This window comes from Chlamydotis macqueenii, chromosome 1 (assembly GCF_036417535.1).
Source record: "Chlamydotis macqueenii isolate bChlMac1 chromosome 1, bChlMac1.mat, whole genome shotgun sequence".
In the NCBI taxonomy this organism is placed as follows: domain Eukaryota; kingdom Metazoa; phylum Chordata; class Aves; order Otidiformes; family Otididae; genus Chlamydotis; species Chlamydotis macqueenii.
This window is the reverse complement of record NC_141556.1, coordinates 68,303,589-68,325,818: the sequence shown is the minus strand read 5'-3', so window position 1 is coordinate 68,325,818 and position 22,230 is coordinate 68,303,589. Positions and strand designations below refer to the sequence as shown.

General features: G+C 45.6%; 1 protein-coding gene across 1 annotated transcript in view; it reads right to left on the bottom strand.

Moving 5' to 3' along the window:
• Positions 1–6,636: 6,636 nt before the first annotated feature.
• The window catches only part of WNT5B (Wnt family member 5B), a 73,017-nt gene continuing 57,423 nt past the window's right edge, over positions 6,637–22,230 (bottom strand). Inside the window, exons 3-5 of the mRNA XM_086755628.1 lie at positions 21,859–22,106; positions 15,268–15,560; positions 6,637–7,207 (exon numbers count right to left, since the gene is read on the bottom strand). Of these exons, the coding sequence (XP_086611754.1) occupies positions 6,749–7,207; positions 15,268–15,560; positions 21,859–22,106 (1,000 nt within the window). The 3' untranslated portion in view covers positions 6,637–6,748. The remainder of the gene's footprint in view (positions 7,208–15,267; positions 15,561–21,858; positions 22,107–22,230) is intronic.

Genomic DNA, 22,230 nt, shown 5'->3' with positions numbered 1-22,230 from the left:
GTCCTTTGCTGACCTGTGCTCCAATACGCTTGTACCCGTATCCAGAAATTTTAGGTCAAACCAGTTACTGTGAACAGGATAGTTAATGGAAGCAAAATCATCCCTATGAATTAAGATTTGAAACATTTTGATCCCTAATACCACCAATATTAAATACATACTGGCCATTCCTTAAAACTCTGTTTATGAAACTGTGATTCCCTATTGTCTCCTTTAAAATATGTCCCATCTCACGCATTTGCTAAAATCTTTATTATTGTGAAGTGAACAAGGTAGTTACTGAACATCATAGTTGCACTATTACATGTATTTACAGTTTCTCTCCTCAATACAAACAAATCCTGACAGCCGTCAGGCAGCAGCATGGAGAGTAGCAGCTGCAGTGCCTGCTCCAGCTCCACCCCGTGCCGATCAGATGAAGTATTTCCTGCCCTGTCTTTTAGTATTTAATCTGTAAAATGGCATTAAGGATTGTAAAATATTCTGAGCTCCGTCGATGAAAAATATATAAAAACTGCATGTCATTTTTGTCTGTCATTTCCTGCCACCATAACTTAACGTGTACTCAGACAATTAAGAGGGAAATTGAGATAGGAATACCATTTCATGAAATATTAAATAAAAGGAATTAGAGTGGTTTATTCTAGTTCAAGAGCCTGGAAATCAAAAAGGAAACCTGTGCTCTGCCATACAGGGCAAACTATTAATTCAGAAAGACACATTTTTTAAAAATTGAGTAATGTACTTCCTGGGCATTTATAGATAATTCCTAGAAATCATAGCATTAATATAAAATGTTAATTGCCTTAATTCCATCTCCAAATGCTTTTGTCCTAAATACATAGCCCTGTGCTTTGTGAAAGTTGGCAGGTCATTAGTTAACTCTGTTGTTGTTCCCAAGCAAGAGAAAACGAATTTGCCCATGGTAAATGAAACTCAGAATGGCCAGACTCATCACAGTGAATTGCTGAGGGCTGCCACCCTGAAAATCTGGTCTAGATGTTTTCTTAGCCCAAGAAAGGTAATGGTTAAGCGCTTGTGCAGCTCCTTGGGGCTGTGAACAAGACAGGGCTACAATTAGCTCCAGCACAGTGACTGTGACAATCATTAAGTGACGATGGGTCTACCTCACATCTTTTTTTTGTTGTTGTTTTGTTTTGTTTTGTTCCCCTGAAAGGCAGGATTGTAATATGTCCTTGCATGGCAATGTCTCATCCTTCCTATCCTGCCTGACCACAACGCTCTTACAGTCATGCGAAGGGCTGACACAACTATATGGCACTCTAGGAAGAGCCAAAAGACAAATTGTGATTCAGAAAAAAATTGCCCTAGGGTAAGGAAGAGCCTGGTCTTTTGACTTCTTTTTTTTCTTTTTCAGGATATGCATTGCTGCTGCAAGCCTTTAAACTGCTTCATCTCTGTTGGCAAACATACTTGAGCAGGTCCCTTCTGAATTCCCCAGGATGGCTGCCACCATGTGACAGCACCATGGGGCCCGGGTAAGGGCCCGGAGGAGGTATTAGAATCTCCCTGCCTCCCAGTAAAGTGCTGCCTGCTCGTTCCCTTTATATTTCCTTCCTTATCAGAGTCTTCTTTCCCTCCCAAATCACCAAGGGCCTGACCCTCTCCGCACGCTCCATAACGCTGCCAAAGGCTGGTGCGTGCTGCAGCAGCCCCGTTCCAAACAGCTAAAGCTGTTGCAGGTACCACGGGGCCATCAGACTCAGCTTGCTTTGGGCACGCAGCGTTGAGAGGTAACTGTGCCACTTAGGGCAGGTGTCCATCTTAAGTGTCAGAGGGCAGTATTTACTACTCCATTTTATAGCTGCTGCATTTTATTCCTGCTCACAGGGAGAACTCCCTGTTTGTTCCCCTTTTCTTTCTTTCTTTCTTTCTTTGAGGAAGTGCTATGAGTAGGTCATGCCTTTTTGAATCCTAATGCAAAAAAAATAGATTTCAACTGTCACTTAAACAGAGCTAAGAAAGAAGAGGAACAGTTATAGGAACAGTTTCAGGCCCTGCAGGAGAAGATTGACAATAGGTTGAAAGCTTCTTTTTGTCCTTTCTGGTATGTGTCCTGTTGGCCACAGAAATATGTTTTGCTTATCTTTAAGGCTGGTTATATTTAGACTTCAGAGCTGGTATGCTCACGACGTGGCCCAGTCCCAAAGCCCCCAGCCACCTACACTGGAGCTGGAACTGGCACAGGCTACCCGCTCAACGGTCTCTGCATCCATCAGCCTTTGCACATGAGGTATTGGTCCCTGCACTGCCCTGGCAGGGAGTCAGGACATGGCCAGGATACACATCTGGACCAAGGAGATGGGATGCATCTCTGGGTCCCACGGATTAGACGTAGCCAGAGTCTACCTTTTAGGAGAAGAGGATCCAATATTATGTTCATATCTGCTTACTGTCTGTCATATGACAGTTCCCTCAGAGCCCGCCATTCTCTTAACTTGATTTCATAGAGTATCTTCTAGAAACTGTTTAACCTGAACTGTAGTTAAACAAAAGCTAAATCAAAGTGAATGACCATATAAGCAGTAGGTTCTGGAAAACCTTGTGACAGACACTTGAGAAATGCCCTTCAGTCACTGGAAGGTATTTCCCAAGGTCTCCTTGAGATTTTCTCTCTCTGCGTCAGCTGATGAAAATACTATCTGTATTTCTGTAGCCACAGGTGATTAGGAACTGCTCTCATAGCGTAATTTAAACCTACTAGGCTTCTCCCTGGACACAGTCAAGTGAGCGGAGCAAGACCCTTGCGTGTTTGATTTTATATGACTGAACAAGATCTGCTTAATTTGTGCTTTCTCGGGGCTACAAAATTTGGGTCCCTATAGTGAGTGTAAGTTACACTCACGCTGCGTGTCTGGGTTCAACTTGGCTGTTTCCCGAATTGCAAAAGGCAGCAGTCTCTCCAGCGCTACACTGAGCTCCGGGTAGGCACAGACTTTCTGGGGACAAAGAAAGGGAGCCTTCAAACGATGCTGATGGCCTACAGTCCTGCAGTGTTAAAAGATTCATTTAAATTTTCTCACAACCCTGCCACTATCTTTTCAACGTAATTAACGTCAAATGAAAGTTTCCGTTTGTTCTGGGATCAGCTATTTCTTAGCTTACCTTGCAGCAGAACATACTAAGGCCTCATTCATTCACGTTATAACTTATGTATTACTAGCCAGTTGGAAAATGATGACAGATTTGCATCCTGTTCTGCTCCGTTTAGGAGCTGATGTTCACTGACTTGCAATAACCGTGTATTTGCATAGTGCCTTTAACTCCAAAATATTTTAGTTTTACATGACTTATGGGTGGTCATTTCTATCAGCCTTAAAGTGCAGTGACTTCAGGGTTGGAATGTGGCAGCCGGTCACCAGCACACACTATATAATAGCGTATTGTGTGAATATCTTATCCATATGAAACTGCAAACAGAATTTGAGCAGGCAGGTATTTGCTTCAGAAACCAGGCTAACCTCCCTAAGCCTCGCTCTTGCTACCAGATATTCGGTACCCACTAATAAAAAAAGCCCCAAATTCACCTCTCTTTTGTAGAATGCTCTTCCCTCCAGCATTGTGCTGGAGAGTAGGGCTTCGCTGTCAGACCCTCCGGGGCTCCCGCTGAGTCCCCCAGCAACCACCTCTGAGCATCTGACCCTCTGAGGAGCCGCTTTGTCCGGAATTGAGCATGTCCCCGCACAATGGGGATACAGCTGTCTGCCTGCCAGAGTTAATGAGCGTAGAGGGTAGGCCTTCAATTACCTTTTTTTTCAGCCATATTTCTGAAAGAGCTTTACAGAAAAAGGAGGTATTCCGCTCCTCATTTTATACAGGAGGAGGCTGGAGGCTAAAATGCAAAGAAATTAAGTAACTTATTGAAGATTACAAAGCAAATAATCGGCAGAGCTCAGAATCAAGCTTAGCTCCCCACCCCCACGTCCCTCTACCGCTTTGTGCATCTAACAAGGCACAACTTAAAATCGACCACTTTTTAACTTTCATCCTCAAGAAGTTCTGCTACAGCTTTCTGTTTGACTTTCTTTGGCTTTGCATCAAACCAAACCGGCTGTGCTCTTATTTTATACTTACTACCACCCTAAGGAGGTTCTTTTATGTGTGGGCGCCATAGAAATTAAGTTTTAAGCTAGAGTTTAGCAGGATCAAATTTTTGGACACAAAGCAAAAGTCGAGAAGACTGAAACCTAGGTCTTGTAAAAAAGGAGGCAGAGGGGAAGGAAAGAAATCCAATGGTCATTTCTCTCCTATCACCATATGGTCCCAGTCCAATAGGAACTGCTGGCTCCAACCAGGCTGCCAGAGGTCCAGAGTGCTACAACAAAAGGCCAAAAAATCATCTTTTTTTCCATCCAGACAACATTTTAGGTGGAAAAAGAAGGACATATCCAGGGACACCCAGATAAATAGTAGCCCTAACAATGCCAACTTTTCTGCTCCCAAAGTTGATTACACTCACAAAATTAACTGTGGTGCCAAACTGCAAGGAGAGTTGCGGCTCCCTTAAATGTGTGGTCTTTATCAGAAAGGCCAAATGAAATCATTTTGAATTATTAGACATGTTAACAATGCCTGAGGGTGTCATAGACAAACAGCTGACACCTTTAAGTACTGACGCAATAAGGATGGACAAGAACATGAGGTGAGGGTGGTGGGAGGAAAGTTCTTTTTTAGATGTATCCAAGGTAGAGCAAGTTTTATTACTGGGCTAGAAATGTATAGTATCCCAGGAGTGAATAGCTCACACATTTGATCCGATCTTGGGCTCAGTCCAGCTCCCACTGAAGTTTAATGGGAGTTGGATCAGGCCATTGCACTCACATTTTTTCCATGCATGGAAAACTATTTCCGTTACTTTGAATTACAATACCACTGGCTTTAGATTTTATATAATAAAATAAATCTAGGCCACTGTTTATATTCCAAGAAACTGTATTCTGGGATGCCAGCAAATATATTGCCTGCTGGATTAAAAAAAATAAAATAAAAAGTGGACACATTGGTTTAAAAAAACAACAGCTCCTAATTATTAAACATAATTTTTCTTCCTTGTGCTTTTCTGGAGTCCTCAAATATTTGAAGTATGAAAGGTACATATAAATTCTTCTCTGGTGGTTGAAATGGTGGAATCTGTAAAACTGCAATGCTTTATAAGAAACAGAGGTTTAATATAAAAATAATAATCTTCATGACTGGCTCTTTGCTTACTGGCATATTTTGTGCATTTTAAAATTTACAGTCAAAAAAAATACCCACACCCTTGGAATGTCAGTAACAAAGGGGATGTATATTAGCAAACCCTTGTATTTTGGGGACTGGCTTTTCTTGATTGTTCTGACTGCAAATGAACTCTGCAGATGCTGAGAGGCTCAGGAAATGTCTTGTACTAGAAACAGCATTTGTTCCCTGCTTTATGAATTGGATTCTGCTAAAATTCCAACGTGGTAAGACTGATTAGCAGACTTTGGTAATGCCTTCTGCCCTAGTACAATTTTATTATACTCTTTTGTTACCCAGGAAAAACACAGAAAAGACTTCCATCAGTGAACATATGCCCACATTCTGGGAGCAAACCTATCTGTGGTTAGCTTATGCCAGGGAAAAGCATGGCCCCTGGACTCTGAAATACAGAGCAGCAAAATAAAAAGACACCTCACAGAAAGAATAAAACAAAGCCACACATACACACAAGCAACAGAGGGAAAGAAACGTCACTGAGGGGTGTTTAATGTTAAAGAGAAACTATACATCTGGGATGGTGGTGAGGAGGATTTAATAGAGCTGAACAAGATGACCACCTGCATCTGCTTCAAAGAGGAAAACTGGCAGTGGTATGGGGAGTGCTTATGCAGTCAGGTGCATGTGTGTGCATGCAATGCTTCTTTCTCCTGACAGAATATGATGTATATTGCCTTTGCAAACATCCCTGGGCACCGGCAGCTTCTCCTCATGGGACTGAAAGGAAAAAACATTAAAATCTCCCTCATGCACATAGCCACATACTCTGAGCTGGACAGATTTCCCCTTTGCCCAGGCGGTACGGAAGGGCTAGGTGCTGGCTTCATGGGGACTCCCAGGCCGTGTGCACTGGTCAGCCACAGGTCACCCCTTCTTTCTTCACAACAGCAGGTTGTAAACCTTCCTCCACCACACTGTGGTCTGTGCAGCATCCAGGAACGGTTTACAGGATTGCCGATTTGAAGCCATATTCTCGTGGAGGAGCCTTGGCTAACCTTCCCTCTGAAGTGACAAAGCCCTTTAGAGGGACCAGGAATTGGTTCCAAATTCCCCAGTGGGTTTGGTGGGGTGGCAGGGTTTGAAACTCAGATAACTACGACTCACCCACGTCTGGCTGTAATTTCAGATGTGGTATAACTATGCAAAAATATTTACCAATGAGAGAGCAGAAAGAAGCCACTCTTCTCGCTGGCTTTGTTTCTGTAATGAAATAGCATGTGCTTGTGTGCAGAGGGGAGCTCACTTTGTCAGCACCTCCTCAGCCTCTTCACCCTGACTGAAACATCCGAGGGGAGATGCACCCAAAGACAAACTCCCCAGCAGAAGTGAAGGAATGGCAAACCAGCCGGCCTGATGGGGGAAATTTCAAAACCAAAATGTCTCTTAAATAAGCTTCTTTAATTATTATCATCATCTGTTTATTTATACAAATATAAAATATATTTATATAGATTTATATAATATAGATTTGTTGCTTTGGTGGCTCTTTTCATTTACAGACGTACTGGTCGACGATCTCTGTGCACTTTTTACACTTGACATAACAGCACCAATGGAACTTGCAGTGGCAACGCTCCACCTGGACGCTCTTGAACTGGTCATAACCTCGTCCACAGCACATCAGCTCACACCCATCCATGCCCTCTGAGGTCTTGTTGCACAGTCGGCCCTGGGTGCCCAGAGAACCAGTGGTCTCATTGCGCAGGCAATAGTCCGGGCTGGGGTCGACGTAGACCAGGTCCTCTTGCGTCGGCATGTTAAAACGGTTGTTCACCAACTCCAGCTTGCCCTTGCGGCTAATCCTCATGGCGGCCGCGCTGTCGTATTTCTCCTTCAGCAGGTCGCCCACCTTGCGGAAGTCAGCCAGCTGCAGCCAGCAGGTCTTGAGGCTGCAAGAGCCTGACACACCATGGCACTTGCAGGCCACGTCTGCCAGCTTGTACACGGCCTGCGGGGAAAAGGAGAGTAATCAGGCAGATTTATTCCCGCTGCACTGGCAGCTGGCTTAATTACAATGACTTCATCACGTTTTCATAGCCGCTTTGATTATCCCCCAATTTCTGCTGTTTTGCCCTTCTCAGAAAAAGACAAAAATCTCCTTTTCCTCCTGTTGTGACTGCTGTGTTCTTGTTCCTAAATATTTCCATTTCTGGTCACATTGCCTCAAAACATGATTTCCCCATCCCACCTTCTTTTGTCCTGGCAGATTTCTGACTTGACAGCAGGGTGAAGAGCGGGAAAGAAAAAGTGGAAGAGTCCCACCCACGTGGGCTCTGGGAATTCCCCCAGTCTCATGGACCACCATGGTATTCCATGTTTTTCCCTTCAGAGCCACAACAAGGGAACACCTGGGAACCTGCACATTTCCTACCACCAGCACCAGGAATCCATGCCGGAGGGATACACCTGCATCCTTTTCAAACAAATCCACGGACCCATACCCTTTCCCTCTGCCTCTGCTGAGGGGAGCTGGTTCAGGGGCAGCACCCAGAGGAGACGTCGCTTCTTGGAGAGGAGCAAGCACAGGGTGGTGGTGCCGAAGATGAACCCCTCTCCCCCGGAGCAGAGCAGAGCAGCCCACCTCTGCCCGAGGCGCTAACCAGGGGCCCTCCTTGAAGAGCGGGGCCGAGCCGCAAGCTCTGACTGCAAACCTGCGCCATCTTGTGCCCACACATTTCCCCTGCACTAACACCACTGTCGCCGCGCAGGAGAGCCTGCGTTTGCCACAGCAAACACAAGCTTTTTCGTGCTGGCTTTGAAAGACTTTCAGTTACGTTTTCAGGAGTCTGCGTAGACGCATCATACCCCTGAAAATCCGGCATCAAAATTAACAAGTAGTCCTGAAAATTTAGGGCAGTTGTGCATTAAACCCTGAGCAGAGCAAGCACATGATGTAACGGGTAACGGTGGTTACTCTCCTCCTCCCCACAACTAGCTGGGAGGAGAGAGAAATATTGACAAATATTCTAGAATGGCAAAGCTCAAAATAAACTGAAAATGCAAGCTGGGTTGGTTCTTTCCATTAATTTCAGAGACAGGTACAAAACTGCATGCTACATGAGATCCTGTCGGCACACACGAGCACCGAGAGAGCTTGCAAAACGAAGAGCTGGCTCTGCCATGTCACAGCAGCTCAACCCCCAGCCCTCGCTCCTCCATGCTCTCACCGTCAGGCTCACATCTGCTCTCCCGTGACCACCCTGCCTCCTGCGCGTCCGCAGGGCAGCGTCTCTGCCAGATCCCACGTGCCAAGCAGAGCTGTTTGGCATCAGCTGCAAAATCACCACCAGCTGTATCTGGTGGGGGAGATCCCTTGATCAGGGAGAAAAAACTCGGATATTCTGAAGGAGATGGCGATGTGTCTTCTAGCCAGGCTTTCTGCTGCAGAAAGCAGCCAAACGCTGAGGTTTCTTTTCTGCTTCACTCACCGACACAGAAGAAAGCTTCCCAGCTCTCTGCGCTCGCTTGCCAAGAGGTAGGTGATTAAGGCAATTGAGCATAATGCAAGCAAAACCTCCCGCCTATGACTACGTTCTGGACCAGCAGCGAGAGGTCAGAGTTCTCCGACAACAACTGGTGCTCCTGGTCTAACTAACGTTTAGTGCTTTTGACAGCTAGCGAAGATTCAATTTGGCTTAATGGCTAAATCACATGGAAGCCGAGCCAGCTCCCAAGAAAGTCAATGGAGTGAGTCCTTAAAACAGAGAAGCTTTAGTTCTGCTCCTCGGAGCTCAATTTACTGAGGCAATCCCTCACGGCACGATGTAACAGCTACAGGCTGGGAGTTAAGCACTTGTCTTGGATTGAACTGCGACTGCAGAGGACCAACCACACCGTTACTTAAGGATTCCTGCTGTACTGCAACCAGACGGAGCCACAGCTGAATTTCCCGAGCCCCAGACACTTACTATATCCTCACTGCATTGCCAGCCTGCTTGTTATAAGCTTGTGTTAGCACTTTTTGGTTATGGTTCTGTCAAATCCCAGGCCACTCGTGCCTCCCTTGCCCTTGCATGTGTTTTTATAAAGTATTATGATTCTTCCTAATCCTGGGCTTTGTTCCTTTAGAAAAACACTGCAACTCGATCCCTCTCAGTTAATGTCATGGGACTGAGTTCACTCTGACTTGGTTTTAAGCAACTGATGTTCAAAACATCTGGCCCATGTGGGTAGTAGCTGTGCTAGGGAACGCGAATGCTACCAGTTATCACAGGTAAGCATGGCAGCACTCAGCCCCTCGCAGCTCCCACTATCAGTGTCCTGTGGAGGAAACCATACCTTCAGTAGCTAAATGGCTCTCCCACTCTCCCCCTTTGCTGCCCAGATGGGGAGAAAGCAGAGGAAATTGGAGAATTCCTCTCTGACCGGGCTCAGGTCAAGGTAAAGAATAACAGACCCCACACGCAGTTCTAAGGGCAGGGGCTGATCGATGGCCATGCCACTTAAACAGGTTGAAAATGCCTCTAATGGAAAGGCTTAAAGCCCCTTCCCATAAGCCCAAGTTCTCTTCCAATTCTTTTCTTGCAAGAAGGGGAAGGGGAAGAGAATTAATGGGGAATTCCTATATGGTCAATTAGCCAGACCCCCTTCCAGGCTCTTCTGGCACTGGTTCGAGTGACTGATGACTGAGGCCTGCCATATGCTGACTGTGTAAACAGCGCGGAAAGACTGACTGCCACAGTCCACCAGACAGGGCGACAGATAAGGAACAAGGCAGGGGGTGGGGAATAAGAGAGGGTAATGGAGACCAATTGGAAGAAAAAGACAGATGGAAGGAAAGGACATATTGAGATAACAGCCGAAGACAAACAAACAAGGGCAATAAAGCCAGGAGCCACCACCACAAGGACTTTGACGTGGAGTGAAAGGGTGATGAGGTCACACTGCCTGAAAGATAAAAGACCTCTGGTCTCCTGTCCCTCTCAGCTCCTTCCGAGAACCACAGAGAGCAGGGAGATGATCTTCTCTCCTACCACCAGAGCTCCTCAAGGTTCAAGGAGAACTTTCTCACACACAGGAAACTGAGCGAGGGGACACGCCAAAGGTCTGCCTAGAAAACAGAAGACACCAGTTGAAACACCGGTTGGGAAAGCAGGGCAAAGCTGTATGTGGGATGGCACCTGGTGGCCACTTAGCAATGCTCACTGCCATGTGTCCTTTCTTTCAGCACCAACTTTCAGGAGTATGGAGTTACACGTGCACCTTCCTACTTCCAAAATAGAATCTCAGAAGTGAAAACTTAACATTTAGGAATGCAGGACTAGATGGGACCTCCTCGGTTATTAAGTATGGTCTCTTGCTATTGTAGGCACTGCTTCAAATAATATTTTCCTTAAATGTATAGAGTGCCCTTTTAAAGGCAACTAGGTTTTCAGCCACCATTATTCAGATCAGTATTCCAATGATAAAGTATCTTTTACTAATTTCCAGCCTAAATGTATTCACTTTATGCCCATTTGCTATTGTGCCAAATTGGCCTTTTGCTTAAAAAGTACTTTTCCTCCCCTATTATTTCTCCCACTAACACAGACATCAGTCATATCCTCTCTCAGCTTTCACTTTGCTAGGCTAAACATGGCAAGCTATTCTAGCCTGCTTTCTTAAGAAAAGATTCCTATCCCTTAGGTCAACCATAACAAGCCTCTTCTAGTCTGAGGTCATTTTGCTTGGGAATATGAGAACATACGATATTTTGGGGCCTCATGAGAGCTTAATACAATGGCATTAGTATTCCCCCATGTTTTCTGAAAAGACTTTCCCTAGTACATTATAGGATATTTACCAGCTTCCGAGCCACATTACATCTGCAGTCAGCTGCAGCTGACTGCTGCGCCCAATCCTTTTCTACTCATTTCCTAATGACTAAAAAGTTTTTCATACAAGACCTCAAATGGTGGTCTTAATGTTGTTTTATTCAATGTCATTAGCTGCTGTACAAAATTCTCCTCTGTATTCATAATACCTGCGAATATCAGCAAACTTCATTAGCCCACTCCTAATTCTTGCATGGAGGCTGAGAAACAAAAATACTAAGTGTTGGTCTTGAGTCAAGTCCTTGAAGAACTCTGCTAATTAAGGTCTGTTAAGATCAAGATATATCTTTTCACACAACTTACTGACATCTTTCCTTGAACCAATTTCTTGTTCATCTCATAGCTGCTGAAGTTTTCCTTATCTTTCCCAATTTAACCAAGTGTTTCCCATGTGGTAAATATATTAAATGTCTCACAGAAGTTCAGATAAATGAGACCTATCAGGTCTATTTGGCTTTTTTAGGAAATCTATGATGTTCTAATTGACTGTATGATCAATCTTTGAGAAATTCTTCTCCAATTATTTCCCATTTTGCCTCTTCCTTTGAGATATCCTTTCCCCCAGGTTCTCCTGTAAATGCTGCTGAGGTCATACTACCTGAGCTGCCAGGTGCCAGCTCTTTCAGAGTTCCAGGAAAGAAAATGGGCACTCCCTGTGACTTGAAAGCTTTACATTGAGTTTTGCTTCCACCTTGGTGGTGATAATTTCTATTTTTAGCCTTTTGCTTTTGCTCCCACACTAATATATTTCTAAAAGGAAAGGCTGCCCTGTACTGGCCAAATACCTTCCTGTCCAGACAACCCTGGAACCTGTAGCAATGCCATCTCAGAGCCATCCCAGGTGTCATCCCCAGATTTTTTCATATTCATCTCCATTCTCAATACCAGCATCTCCATTCCTTGCTACCCCCAAATCCTCACCCACTCAATCCATCCCAAAGCCACAGCCTTGTTTACTTCAGAGCCCTCTGTTCTTCTAACCCTCTGCTGCCACTTGATTCCCATCTGAATCATTTGACCCAATCCCAAACTCCCCTCTGTCAGCAGGCCCTTGCACCATCCCATACATCCCAGTTCTCCTGGCCCCAAACTTCAGTAACTGCCACTCAGCTCCTCTTTCTCTACCTATCCGAACATGACAGCTGCCTCCTCATGCCTTCCTGGCTCCTGCAGGGTGCCAGCACCATCAGCCACTGCCTACTGTGACAGACCTTGCCTACCCCCGACTCTGCCTGGTTTCCCCCAAAAGCACAGTCCTTGGGGGATTGAAAAATCTACACTACAAGCACTTATTCCCCTAGGCAGAAGTGTTGAGGACAGAAAAAAGACATCTTCATTGCACAGCAGACATACAGTACCCCTCCCCACAAGCAACGTCCCCCCATTCTGACTTGATGCCCCAGGTAAAGCACTTGTTTATTTTGGGGAAGAAAACTACTCTATCTTTAGACTCAGCCCCATCTCCATTGACTAGCAGCCTCCTTTCTTCCAGTCTCCTCCAATTTACAAAGTTTAAAAAGCCTTCGCTGTTTATTTTACTACGCTTTGCAAGGTCTGACTCAGCGTGATTTTTTTCCTGTTCTCACTTCATCTTTACACTTCCTGACCTCTAAGACAGAGCTTTTCATTATTTATTTGCTATCAGTTCTTTTTTTTTCCATTCTTAGTCTCTCAGTCTATTTCTAACAGCTTTTCTGTGGTAGTTATTCATTCAGTGAGGTCTGGATATTCTTCCTACAAGCTTTTTCCCCCCTTGCTTGGCATGCAGAATTGTAATAGCTTTAGCATCTTTGACTTGAAAAAGTTCCAGACCTCCTCCACATCGAGTTCCTCAGCTGAATTTACTAACCGACTCTCTTCGTTTATCAGAGTTTGTTCTTTGAAATCCACAAGCTTAATTACACCCCAGTTTATACTTCCATTTAATTTAATCTAAAATGACTTGTATTCATTTAATCTAAGATTATTTTCTGTGACCATCTGTTCTACAGAGTCTACAAAAACCAAGCTTGAAATAACATTGTCTTTTGTTGGGCCATTTGGAAAGCTTTTGTCCAGGTCCTGTGTTAACTGGAGAGACAGAAATCGCCTTGAGAGCTTGTCTATGGAGTCCAAAGAAGCATGGGCACCATAGCATTTCAAGCACAATTTAAACAACTTTCTGCACTGTAGTAAAGGCAGGACATGACTGCTTTTACCTGTATCCTTAAAGCAGAACAAAGCTTTCTTCCATCTAAAACCGGAACATCGTCTGAAATCACAGCTCAGTGTGATTCTTGCCCATGAAACAAGAATAACAAGACAGGGTAGTGTTCTACCCATGCTGTGGACCTGATGTTACTATGGCTCCATTGGTGCCTCAAACTACTGGCCACATTCTGTCTCTGGATCTCTCAAGGCAACAGGACTGGCTGTTAAAAAGTCTCAGAACAAATTCTCTCTCTATTTTAGGCGGGGTATTTATTTGTAGTAATCCAAGTTCATTACTCCAGACATATAAGATATTCAAAGCAAGTAACGCAGAGAAAAATGTCACTTTCAGGCTACTACCCCACGGAGGAACGCCCCCCCACTTCTAAACAAATGAAGACCCTCTGCCTTCCAAAGCCAAAAAAAAAAAAAAACAACTCAGCCCCAAACCAAAACCAACTGAGTTCTACAGCTTTCAAGTCCACAGTTTTCCACCTACTGCAAATTTACCCCAATTTGATTTTGCAAAAGAAGCACAGAGTGTTTGCAATGCTTCAACGTGACACATTGATTTCACGATGAAAAAAACAGAGCAGTTTTTCTTTGGTGGCAAAATGAAGCCAAAATTACATGCAGAAAAGACAGACATATATGGGAAAGATAATTCAGTAACAGTTAGAAGTAAGAAAGGGCAGAATATTGATAAGGAAACTAAGGCTACTAGTTAAGAATGTGCAGAAGAGCAAGGCTAAGTACACTTAATAGGATTTTTTTAATATGTATGTAGAAATAAAATTAACCTTAGAAAAGCTCACTACTAGGGAAGAATGAGAAAACTTTTCAACACTCCAACTCCATGGAAAAGGCACAAATGTTGAGGTAAGGATTCCTATTCTACATTTGGAAAGAGGCAGGACTATACAGTTGTACCGCATATGAATGATGCTACACCTTCCAGGCTATTAATCATAGACAGAGGAATTCTGTAAAAAGCAAATGTGTACAAACTAAACACATGAAAAGAGGGCAACTTCACCTACAGCATCAGTGAGACCAGCACCAGAACCCAGCATGTCATTTTGGTATCCAGTTTCTTAAGGAATATGGGAAAACTGGAAAGGATAAACTAAAGCGACATGAAAATTATTTGATGGCTGATGAGAACATCTGAAAGTGAGAAAGTCTTCAGTGCTCGACATAGTTTGTCAAGAAAGAATGGTGAATAAATTACAGTAGATAAATATGTCTATGCAGAGGAGATTTTGATTGCTAAGAGGCTTTTGGATCTTGCTGTAAAAGTCAAAAATAACTGATTGGAAGCTGACACCAGATAAATTCAAATGATAACAAGGCAGTGTTGAAACAGGATGACTAATGATGGTAGCATACTACAAAGGGAACTGACGGATTCTCCATCCCTAGGGGTCTCCAAATCAAAACCGTGTATCTTCTCAGAAAATGTCTGTTACCTAGATGCAAATTATGTATTTTGCCCAATACCAAGGTAACTGAGCAAGGCATAAGTTTCAGAGATAGCCAGTTAGCCTGATTCAGTATTTGCTCCTGACCTTGTATTCCTAAAAATTTGAATGACAGCAGCAGAACAGAACTCCACGTGCCAACAAATTCTTCTTCTCAGCACCATCCTGTCACTTTGGCAGCTCTGGGAAGCCAGTTTCTGAGATGCAAATCTTGAAAGAAGGCCATGACAGCACCTAGTTTATTTGGAAAGGGCTTACATGTCTGCATACGTGCCATACAGCATCTCAACAGACAAAAAATCACTGGTTTCAGCTGGCATCGGGAGCCTACCACTAAAACCGGAATATAATATTGCCAATATTGTCTGCAATATTCTCAAAAATGCACAAAATGTGACCATATACCATTACTGGGGCATTACTGGACTATCCCTCATCTAATCTCCAAGCAATTCGGTATCTAGCTATATCAAACCTTCTGAATCTGCCTCTGAGAAAGCAGAAAGGGTCAGCATTTGTCTTACCCTGCGACCAGCCTCGTTGTTCTGCAAGTTCATCAGCATGCGAGCCTGCTCCTCTGAACCTCTCACGTAGTTCTTCTCCCTCTCCTTGGCATCCACAAACTCCTTGGCAAAACGATATCCATACTCCACGTTATCCCCGCAGCCACCCCACAGCCAGTCTCGGGGCAAGTCCTTGGGCCGGGCGGTCCGGCTGCAGCCACAGCTGGAAAGCTCTCCTTCACGGCAAGCCCGGCTGATGGCATTCACCACCCCGGCAGCACTGACGGCGTAGGTGAAAGCAGTCTCTCGGCTACCTGTGAGAGAGACGTGAGGAAAAAATTAATAGGAGACAGACCTCATTTAACAAGTGCGATGTGCAGCAATGAGCAAGCAAACAGGCTCTGGACAGTAGGACGTGGTGTGCTCTGAGAAGGTGCACAGAATTAACTGGGACAAAGGAATGGGGTGGTCAAGTGCAAGAGCACCACCTTGTTCTGGTAGAGGGGGAACTACCAACAACACATGCTTACATCCCATTTTTGTTTTCATTTCACAGTAACAGCTCCAGTCAATTGACTGTCCAGAGCTGGGAGTTTCTGAGTAACCAGAACCAAACTCAAATCTGATTTTCTGACACGCACCAGGGAAGGGGCTGAGAGTCCTGCTTTCGCCTGGAGTAACATTCTTGGGAAGTGCATGTTCTTCATAAATTTGTAGGTGCTGCTCCTCAAAGGTTATTATTTTTATTACACATACGTTTGACTATTTAAGAACCCTGGAAACTCCGGGCCTTGCCCAAAAGAAACAGCAACCCCATAGTGAAGGGCTGCTCAGCCTCCTTCCCCTCAGATCAACCCTTCAGTATCCTCTCATTTTAACCTGGAGTAAACTCTCAAGCAGCAAGAGGGTTATTCACTTGCTGAAAATACAGCTGCTGCCTTAGCCACTGAACTTGCCAGTAATCACTGAGAGTGACGAATGAAGTTGGTTCGGTGCAAGAGGAGAGTTCTGGCTGAGCCAGCTATTGCTCTAGAATGGTTTTAATTTAATTGGGACAAGCACTCTTTATGGGCACCGCAGTTCAATGACCTTTCTTTGGTTTACATCAGGTCAGCTGAGAATTACTTTGAGATAAACTAAAGGAAACCTATTTTTACACAAAAACATCAAGGCAGAGGCTCTCCCAATGCCTACAGAACTGCAGTGCTGGAACAAGTAAAACTTTCCCATGTAGACAATAGTAAATGAAAAGACTTTCCATTAGGGGGGTTTACTACAGACTGCCCTGCTTGGAGTGGATTCTCTATAGCGCTCAGAGTCCGAGCCAAGCAGCTGGATCGGGTCTCCAGCTATGTATTCCTGGCAGTGATTCAGCCCCAATTTGACTGGGGCACCAAAGCAGCCAGAACACCGCATGAGGCCAAGCATGCGGCACCACAGCAAGTGCTGTGGGTCTGAAGCGGGGGAGTAGAGGGGGATGAGGAGTAGAAGGAGGCAATCCACACCTGCACTCTCACCACACAGTGTAATAAATAGCTAAACCAACACCTTCACAGTCATTGTGTGCATCATCAAACTTCAAGGTGATAAAGAGAACAACTGCCAAACCTTCATTGGAATAAACGATCTGATTGTGAAGAGCTACTTACACCAAATCCCCAGCAAGGGGGGACCCTCTAATGCTCTCAGGCAAATTTGAATGGCTTCAGAGGGCTGATCCTCCTAGAACAGTTTGTCACCAGCCCACGAGGCTCTCAGTGCCAGCTCCCTCAGTGGGACTGAGCCTGATGCTTTTGGTATGCTCTTGTTCCAATTTGCATGCGCTGACAATCTGTAATTAATAGCAGCTTATCACCAGCTTAGTGGTAATGACCCAAGACAAAGGCAAGGCTGTGAATGGCATCCACCTTGAAGAACAGCTTGTGATTTTCCGCGCCTGCCCCCCACCAAAAAGAGAGTTGTACACTAAGGGCTTCTGCTCTGCAGTACAGCACAAGGCTGATAAAATGCTATGGGACACATCATACAGAAGGGAGGGCCTTACTAGCAGGTCATAAGGAGAGGACTATGCCCCCCAAACCTCCGTAGTCCGAGAGGGTAAAGATGAGTGACTCTTACTTAATGTAATTCAGCTGAGACTGGTCAACAAGGGAATTATGATCATTTTTCAGCAACCAAAATCAAGCTTTTACTCAATGAGTTTGTTTTGCATGTTATGGGTATTTTAAGGTAATGGTCCATAATGCGCAGTTTTGCCCCTATCAATGTGTGCTCCTACGGTGAGAGCCCTGCGAACACACCAACTGTCCTCTTACATACAGCACTCCCTGCACCTACAGATTAAAATACCTACAAGGAAAGGACCTCCCAGTGTCACAGCTTGGGCAGCTGAGCCTGCATGACTCCAGGTGCTTAGCATCCTGACAGCCTGACCGAGATCCCTGTCCCGAAAGCACAGACCAGATTTGCACTTTTACTGCCCATGTTTTAGCCACCTCCAAGTTTCAAATGTAAGCAGCACAGCTCAATGTGCAGCCCCTGGATCTGCATGAGGAATTAAAGCTGCTGAGGATGGTGGTGGGAGAGGCTGAAGTGGGTGGCTTTTTCCCCTCGCTGCCCGCAATGCAGAACAAACCACGGTGCTTGGTAGATGTAGGTTTGGAAGACTGCGGCTTGGTTTGGGAAACAGGATCAGACGTGTGTGTGAAACCCTGCGCTAATACAAAGCAAATTTGTAGCTGGCAATTGTAGGCTTATACATCCTAGTTTTCTCTGCTCTCCTACCATGCCCTCCAGCCTTGGAAAAGTATTGGGGTTTTCACTCATCATCTCAAAATTCACTCCGGTTCCACTCCACTGTGCCATCACCTAAACGGAGCTGGGTGTTATTCCCCAAATTTGTGCAAATGAGAACAGAGGTGACAGAGAGCGCCCCTCACCCATCTCTGCCAAGCTCTCCCAGGTGGTTGGCTTAGGTCTCCCAGAGCTGCCAAGCCCTGGGGCAGGCCAGGGGACAATGCCTGGAAGCTGTGGTTCCTGTCAAGCCTCCTGTTTCCACCGGCTACCCGCCACCAGAACAGGGACCTTGGGACCACAACGGTTTTTGGCGGGCACTGCGCTCCAAGGACGCAAGAGTGAGCCGTGCCCTGGGAAGGTGTCAGTCCCTGTGGATTGTTTTTCTGGATCTGTTTAAGAAGGAAACGGGAAAAGAACCGACCTCAGTGGGGAGACTGACACAAAGATGATAAAATCGTGTCACTCTGACTTTTTTTATGAAAAAGTTTTTGTTTCAGCTGGCTTTTTTTTTTTAAAAGCATTTCCCTAAAGTTTGCCAATCTCAAAGGAAAACAAAGAAAAATAATTCTCTTTGTTCTCTTCTTTTATGACTCCTCCCCCCCCCCCCCTTTTTGCATTTGAAAATGCAGAAGAGATAAGAACTTTGGCTCCAGAGATGACTCGACTAACCTAGAAACCCCAGCCTTGCATTTAGGATTGCACTGAAGGAGATAGATTCTCCCCTACCCGGAAGTTCTAACACAACTTTTTTGGGTGCTCTGTCCTCTCCCTCATAAATGTCAATGTAAGGAATGTGTCTGTATATAATGTATAGATATATATATATATGTGCACACATGTGCAGTCTAAACTCTGTATTGACAGAACAAGGAGCAATTTCAGAAGGCTAATTTTTATACATCACCAGATATCATTATTAAATAAACCACATTTAAAAGGTGAGAGTAATTCTCACACCACCACAAACACCAGGAAAAAAACAATGCTAAAAAAGCAACCTACTTCAGTGCTGCAGACGCCTCTATAAAAGCTTTGTATCATTGGACTGCCTCACCTCTATGAGACGCACAAAATGAAGGTGTAATGATTAAACACAGACCAACCAAGTCTCCTGTTTCTGCACTGAGCCAAGTTCTGCAAGGGGGAAAGGAAACGAATCTTCCAGGTTTCTGAGTGAACGCTCTCCGGAGGATCTCGCAGGCTTCAGACTTGGCCAGGGCAGGTTCTCCTCCCCTCTCACAATCTAGAGTAGCTCAAGAAATCATATAATATATGCCATGCCTGCATCGGTGGGTGGGCAGCTGAGGGTTGTTGGCACACTACACACCTTCTGGGTCCTTCTTATCTCTTTCTTTCCCTCCCTATCCACAACACTCTGGCATGCCTCTGCACTCTTGCAGATATTCTGGTCTCCAGACCTTTCTCGTGCCATTGGCACAGAGTACAGAAAAAGGGCTGTGGTCCAGAACTGGGGCTCAGAGGTTGAAAACAGGAGACAGGCACACAGTACGAACCTAGGGAAGAATGACTTTATAGTTGACACAACCTGAGAGATTGAACAGCTTTGTTTTCTTCCTCAGCGTGGAAAACGGATTTGCCGATTCATTTTGCAACTCATTGCAAAGTAAGAAAAAGTAAAAGGGGAAGGTGGAACTAAGAGAACAGAGGCAGCATTCCCCTCTGCAGCAGCTTATCATTGATGTAGACAACAGCGATGAATCACCTCAAACCCTGTAACATCCTAGGCCACCTTTGGTGACACTTTTCTCACTTCTCTTCTGTGCTGCCTTGTGCTGGAGTATAAACATCTGAACATGCTCCAACTGACCAGAGTATCTAAAAGAGCCTGGTTCAAAACTCTTTGTTAGGATAGTTTTTTTAAACAGCAGGCAATCGCAGGCTGTCACCTCACAGGCACTACCATCAGCAGATTCCTACTAGAGATACAACGGTACTCCTAGCAAACAAATTCACGCACAAACCAAACAACAGCAGCAGGACTGCTGGACATACCCGTCACATACCCATGCGACCTCTTTCCTCATCAAAAGCCCAAACCTACTCCCGATCTAAACTAACAGGATCAAATTCATTTTAGAGAGGAGGAATCTTCCCTCTTCCACTATCCACTCTAGTTCCTTCTTCCCATACGCCCTCTGATCCTGACTGCTTTTCATCCTTCACTTCTGATCTTTGCTTTCTCTTAGTTCTACTTCTTTTCTCCAGGTGTGGACTCACCACACTGGACCAACCTGGGGCTGCAGGAAGGTACTGAAGAGGAGGTTTACTCCAAAAGAGAAAATTCCCATTTTCCTGTGTCCCTGTGAAGTCACTAGGATCTCTTTGGGGCTGTGAAATTTAATCCATTCTTTGGGATAAGTTATATGTGAGGGAGGGACACCAGAAGGGAAAGATGGAGGCATATTTTCTGTCCTTTCCCTTTGGTCGCTGAAACTTCAGTTTTCACACCTTGAAGCACAAATTTTAACAATCTGGGATTGCACCACAGCCTCATCTGGCCACCACCCTTGCTGTCAGAAAGCAAGAGATCAATGACGCGCAGATGCCTTGGATGTGTGTCAGGAGCTGAAAGTATGTTTCTAGAAACAGCATTTCCCAGGGCAGCGCCCCAGAGAAGCAGGGATTTGTTGTAGTATGAGCTGGGCAGAAAGGGAGGAATCAGAATGGCTTTGGTGGACTGAATTAGAGATTCAGAAAGGTCAAGTAACACATGCAAAGAAGTCCCTAAAATTCTCTAGGATGACACATAAGAATTTTACGATCAAATGGAAGGGATCACAGGACTTGGCTAGCCTAGTGCCCTATTGCCTTGATGCCCTAGGGGTATTAAAAGTGCATCTCTTGGTGTCCTGCTGCTTAAATGTTTTTTTTTTTTGAGAGTGAAGCCACAAAGGTACAAGCAATGCTGGGGGCAGCTGGGCGTGCAGGAGCTGGAGGTCTTTTTCCATCCCTTACTAAGTGTTTTCCCTGACCTTACAACTGAGAAATAGCGCTGGTTCTGGATTCCCCAGTGTAAATGATCGGCTTTGTGGGTGGGAAACAAAACCTGGGGTTGGAGAGAGAGAGAGAGAGAGAGAGTGTGTGTATGTGTGTGTGTGTAAGCGGCTGTTTTAACACCTTTTCTTTATTGTCCTGCCTGTCGGACACATCAAACCAAGCCCGGATTTCTCAGTTTCTTGCCATCAGATGATTGCATTTCAAAAGGAGCTGGGACAATGTAGCTAGGTCACACCTCAATTCAAGTGCAGCAATGGCCTGTCAATGTGCCTCTTACGGCCAGCGGGCAGGAATTATAAAAATCTCTTAGGTTTACACAGAAAGTGGCAGAAGAGGGAGGGACACTCCATGCCAGGAGTGTCCATATTTCCCACATCTCAAGGGCTGCATTCCCTGTCCGAGGGCACTCCAGATGCTGGGAACGATAACGCAGGTCCATTGTTCCCAGCTCCAGCTTCTTCCCTCCCTACCTTTAAACAAGCACACAAAACAAAAGCAGCCCCCTTCTCCCTGACCTTCCCATGCTCCCCTCCCCCCGAAAAGAAAGTGCCCCCCCCTCCCATCCCCGTCCCTCCTGCTGTGGCTCAGGGGCACTGCTGCCACTCGCTCAGGGACAGCTGGGGCATCGCTGGGGCAGCACCAGCACACCAGGCGATGGAAAAACTCGTTACAGGCAGCTTTAGGAGCCGGTACTAATGGGGCTCATCACTCCTGCATGTGTATTTGAAGAAAAGGAGAAAGGTGCAGAGGGACGGCCGGCCTGCGCCCAGCACCTGCCCCGTACCGGGGTGCTCCTACCTATTTTCATCACCCGCCCGAAGACGGAGGTGTTGTCCACCGTGCTGCAGTTCCACCGCCGCTGCCGAAACTGGTACTGGCACTCCTTGATGGCACTGCGGGCCCCTTCGCCGATGAAGACCATGTGCTCCTGGTAGAGCTGGCAGAGCTTGCGCTGCCCCGGGGAGAGCCCCGGCAGCTGGCTGCACACCGGCTGCGCGCCGATGATGTACATCTCGGGTCTCTGGATGGGGTTCATGGCCAAAGACCTAGGATGAGAAAAACATCCGAGGGAGTCTGGAAGGAGAGGGCCCCCTCCACTCCCACCTCCGCCAAACGCCCGGCACCTTTCCCCGCCAGCCCAGCCCAGCCCCAGCCCCGCTCCCAAAAGCC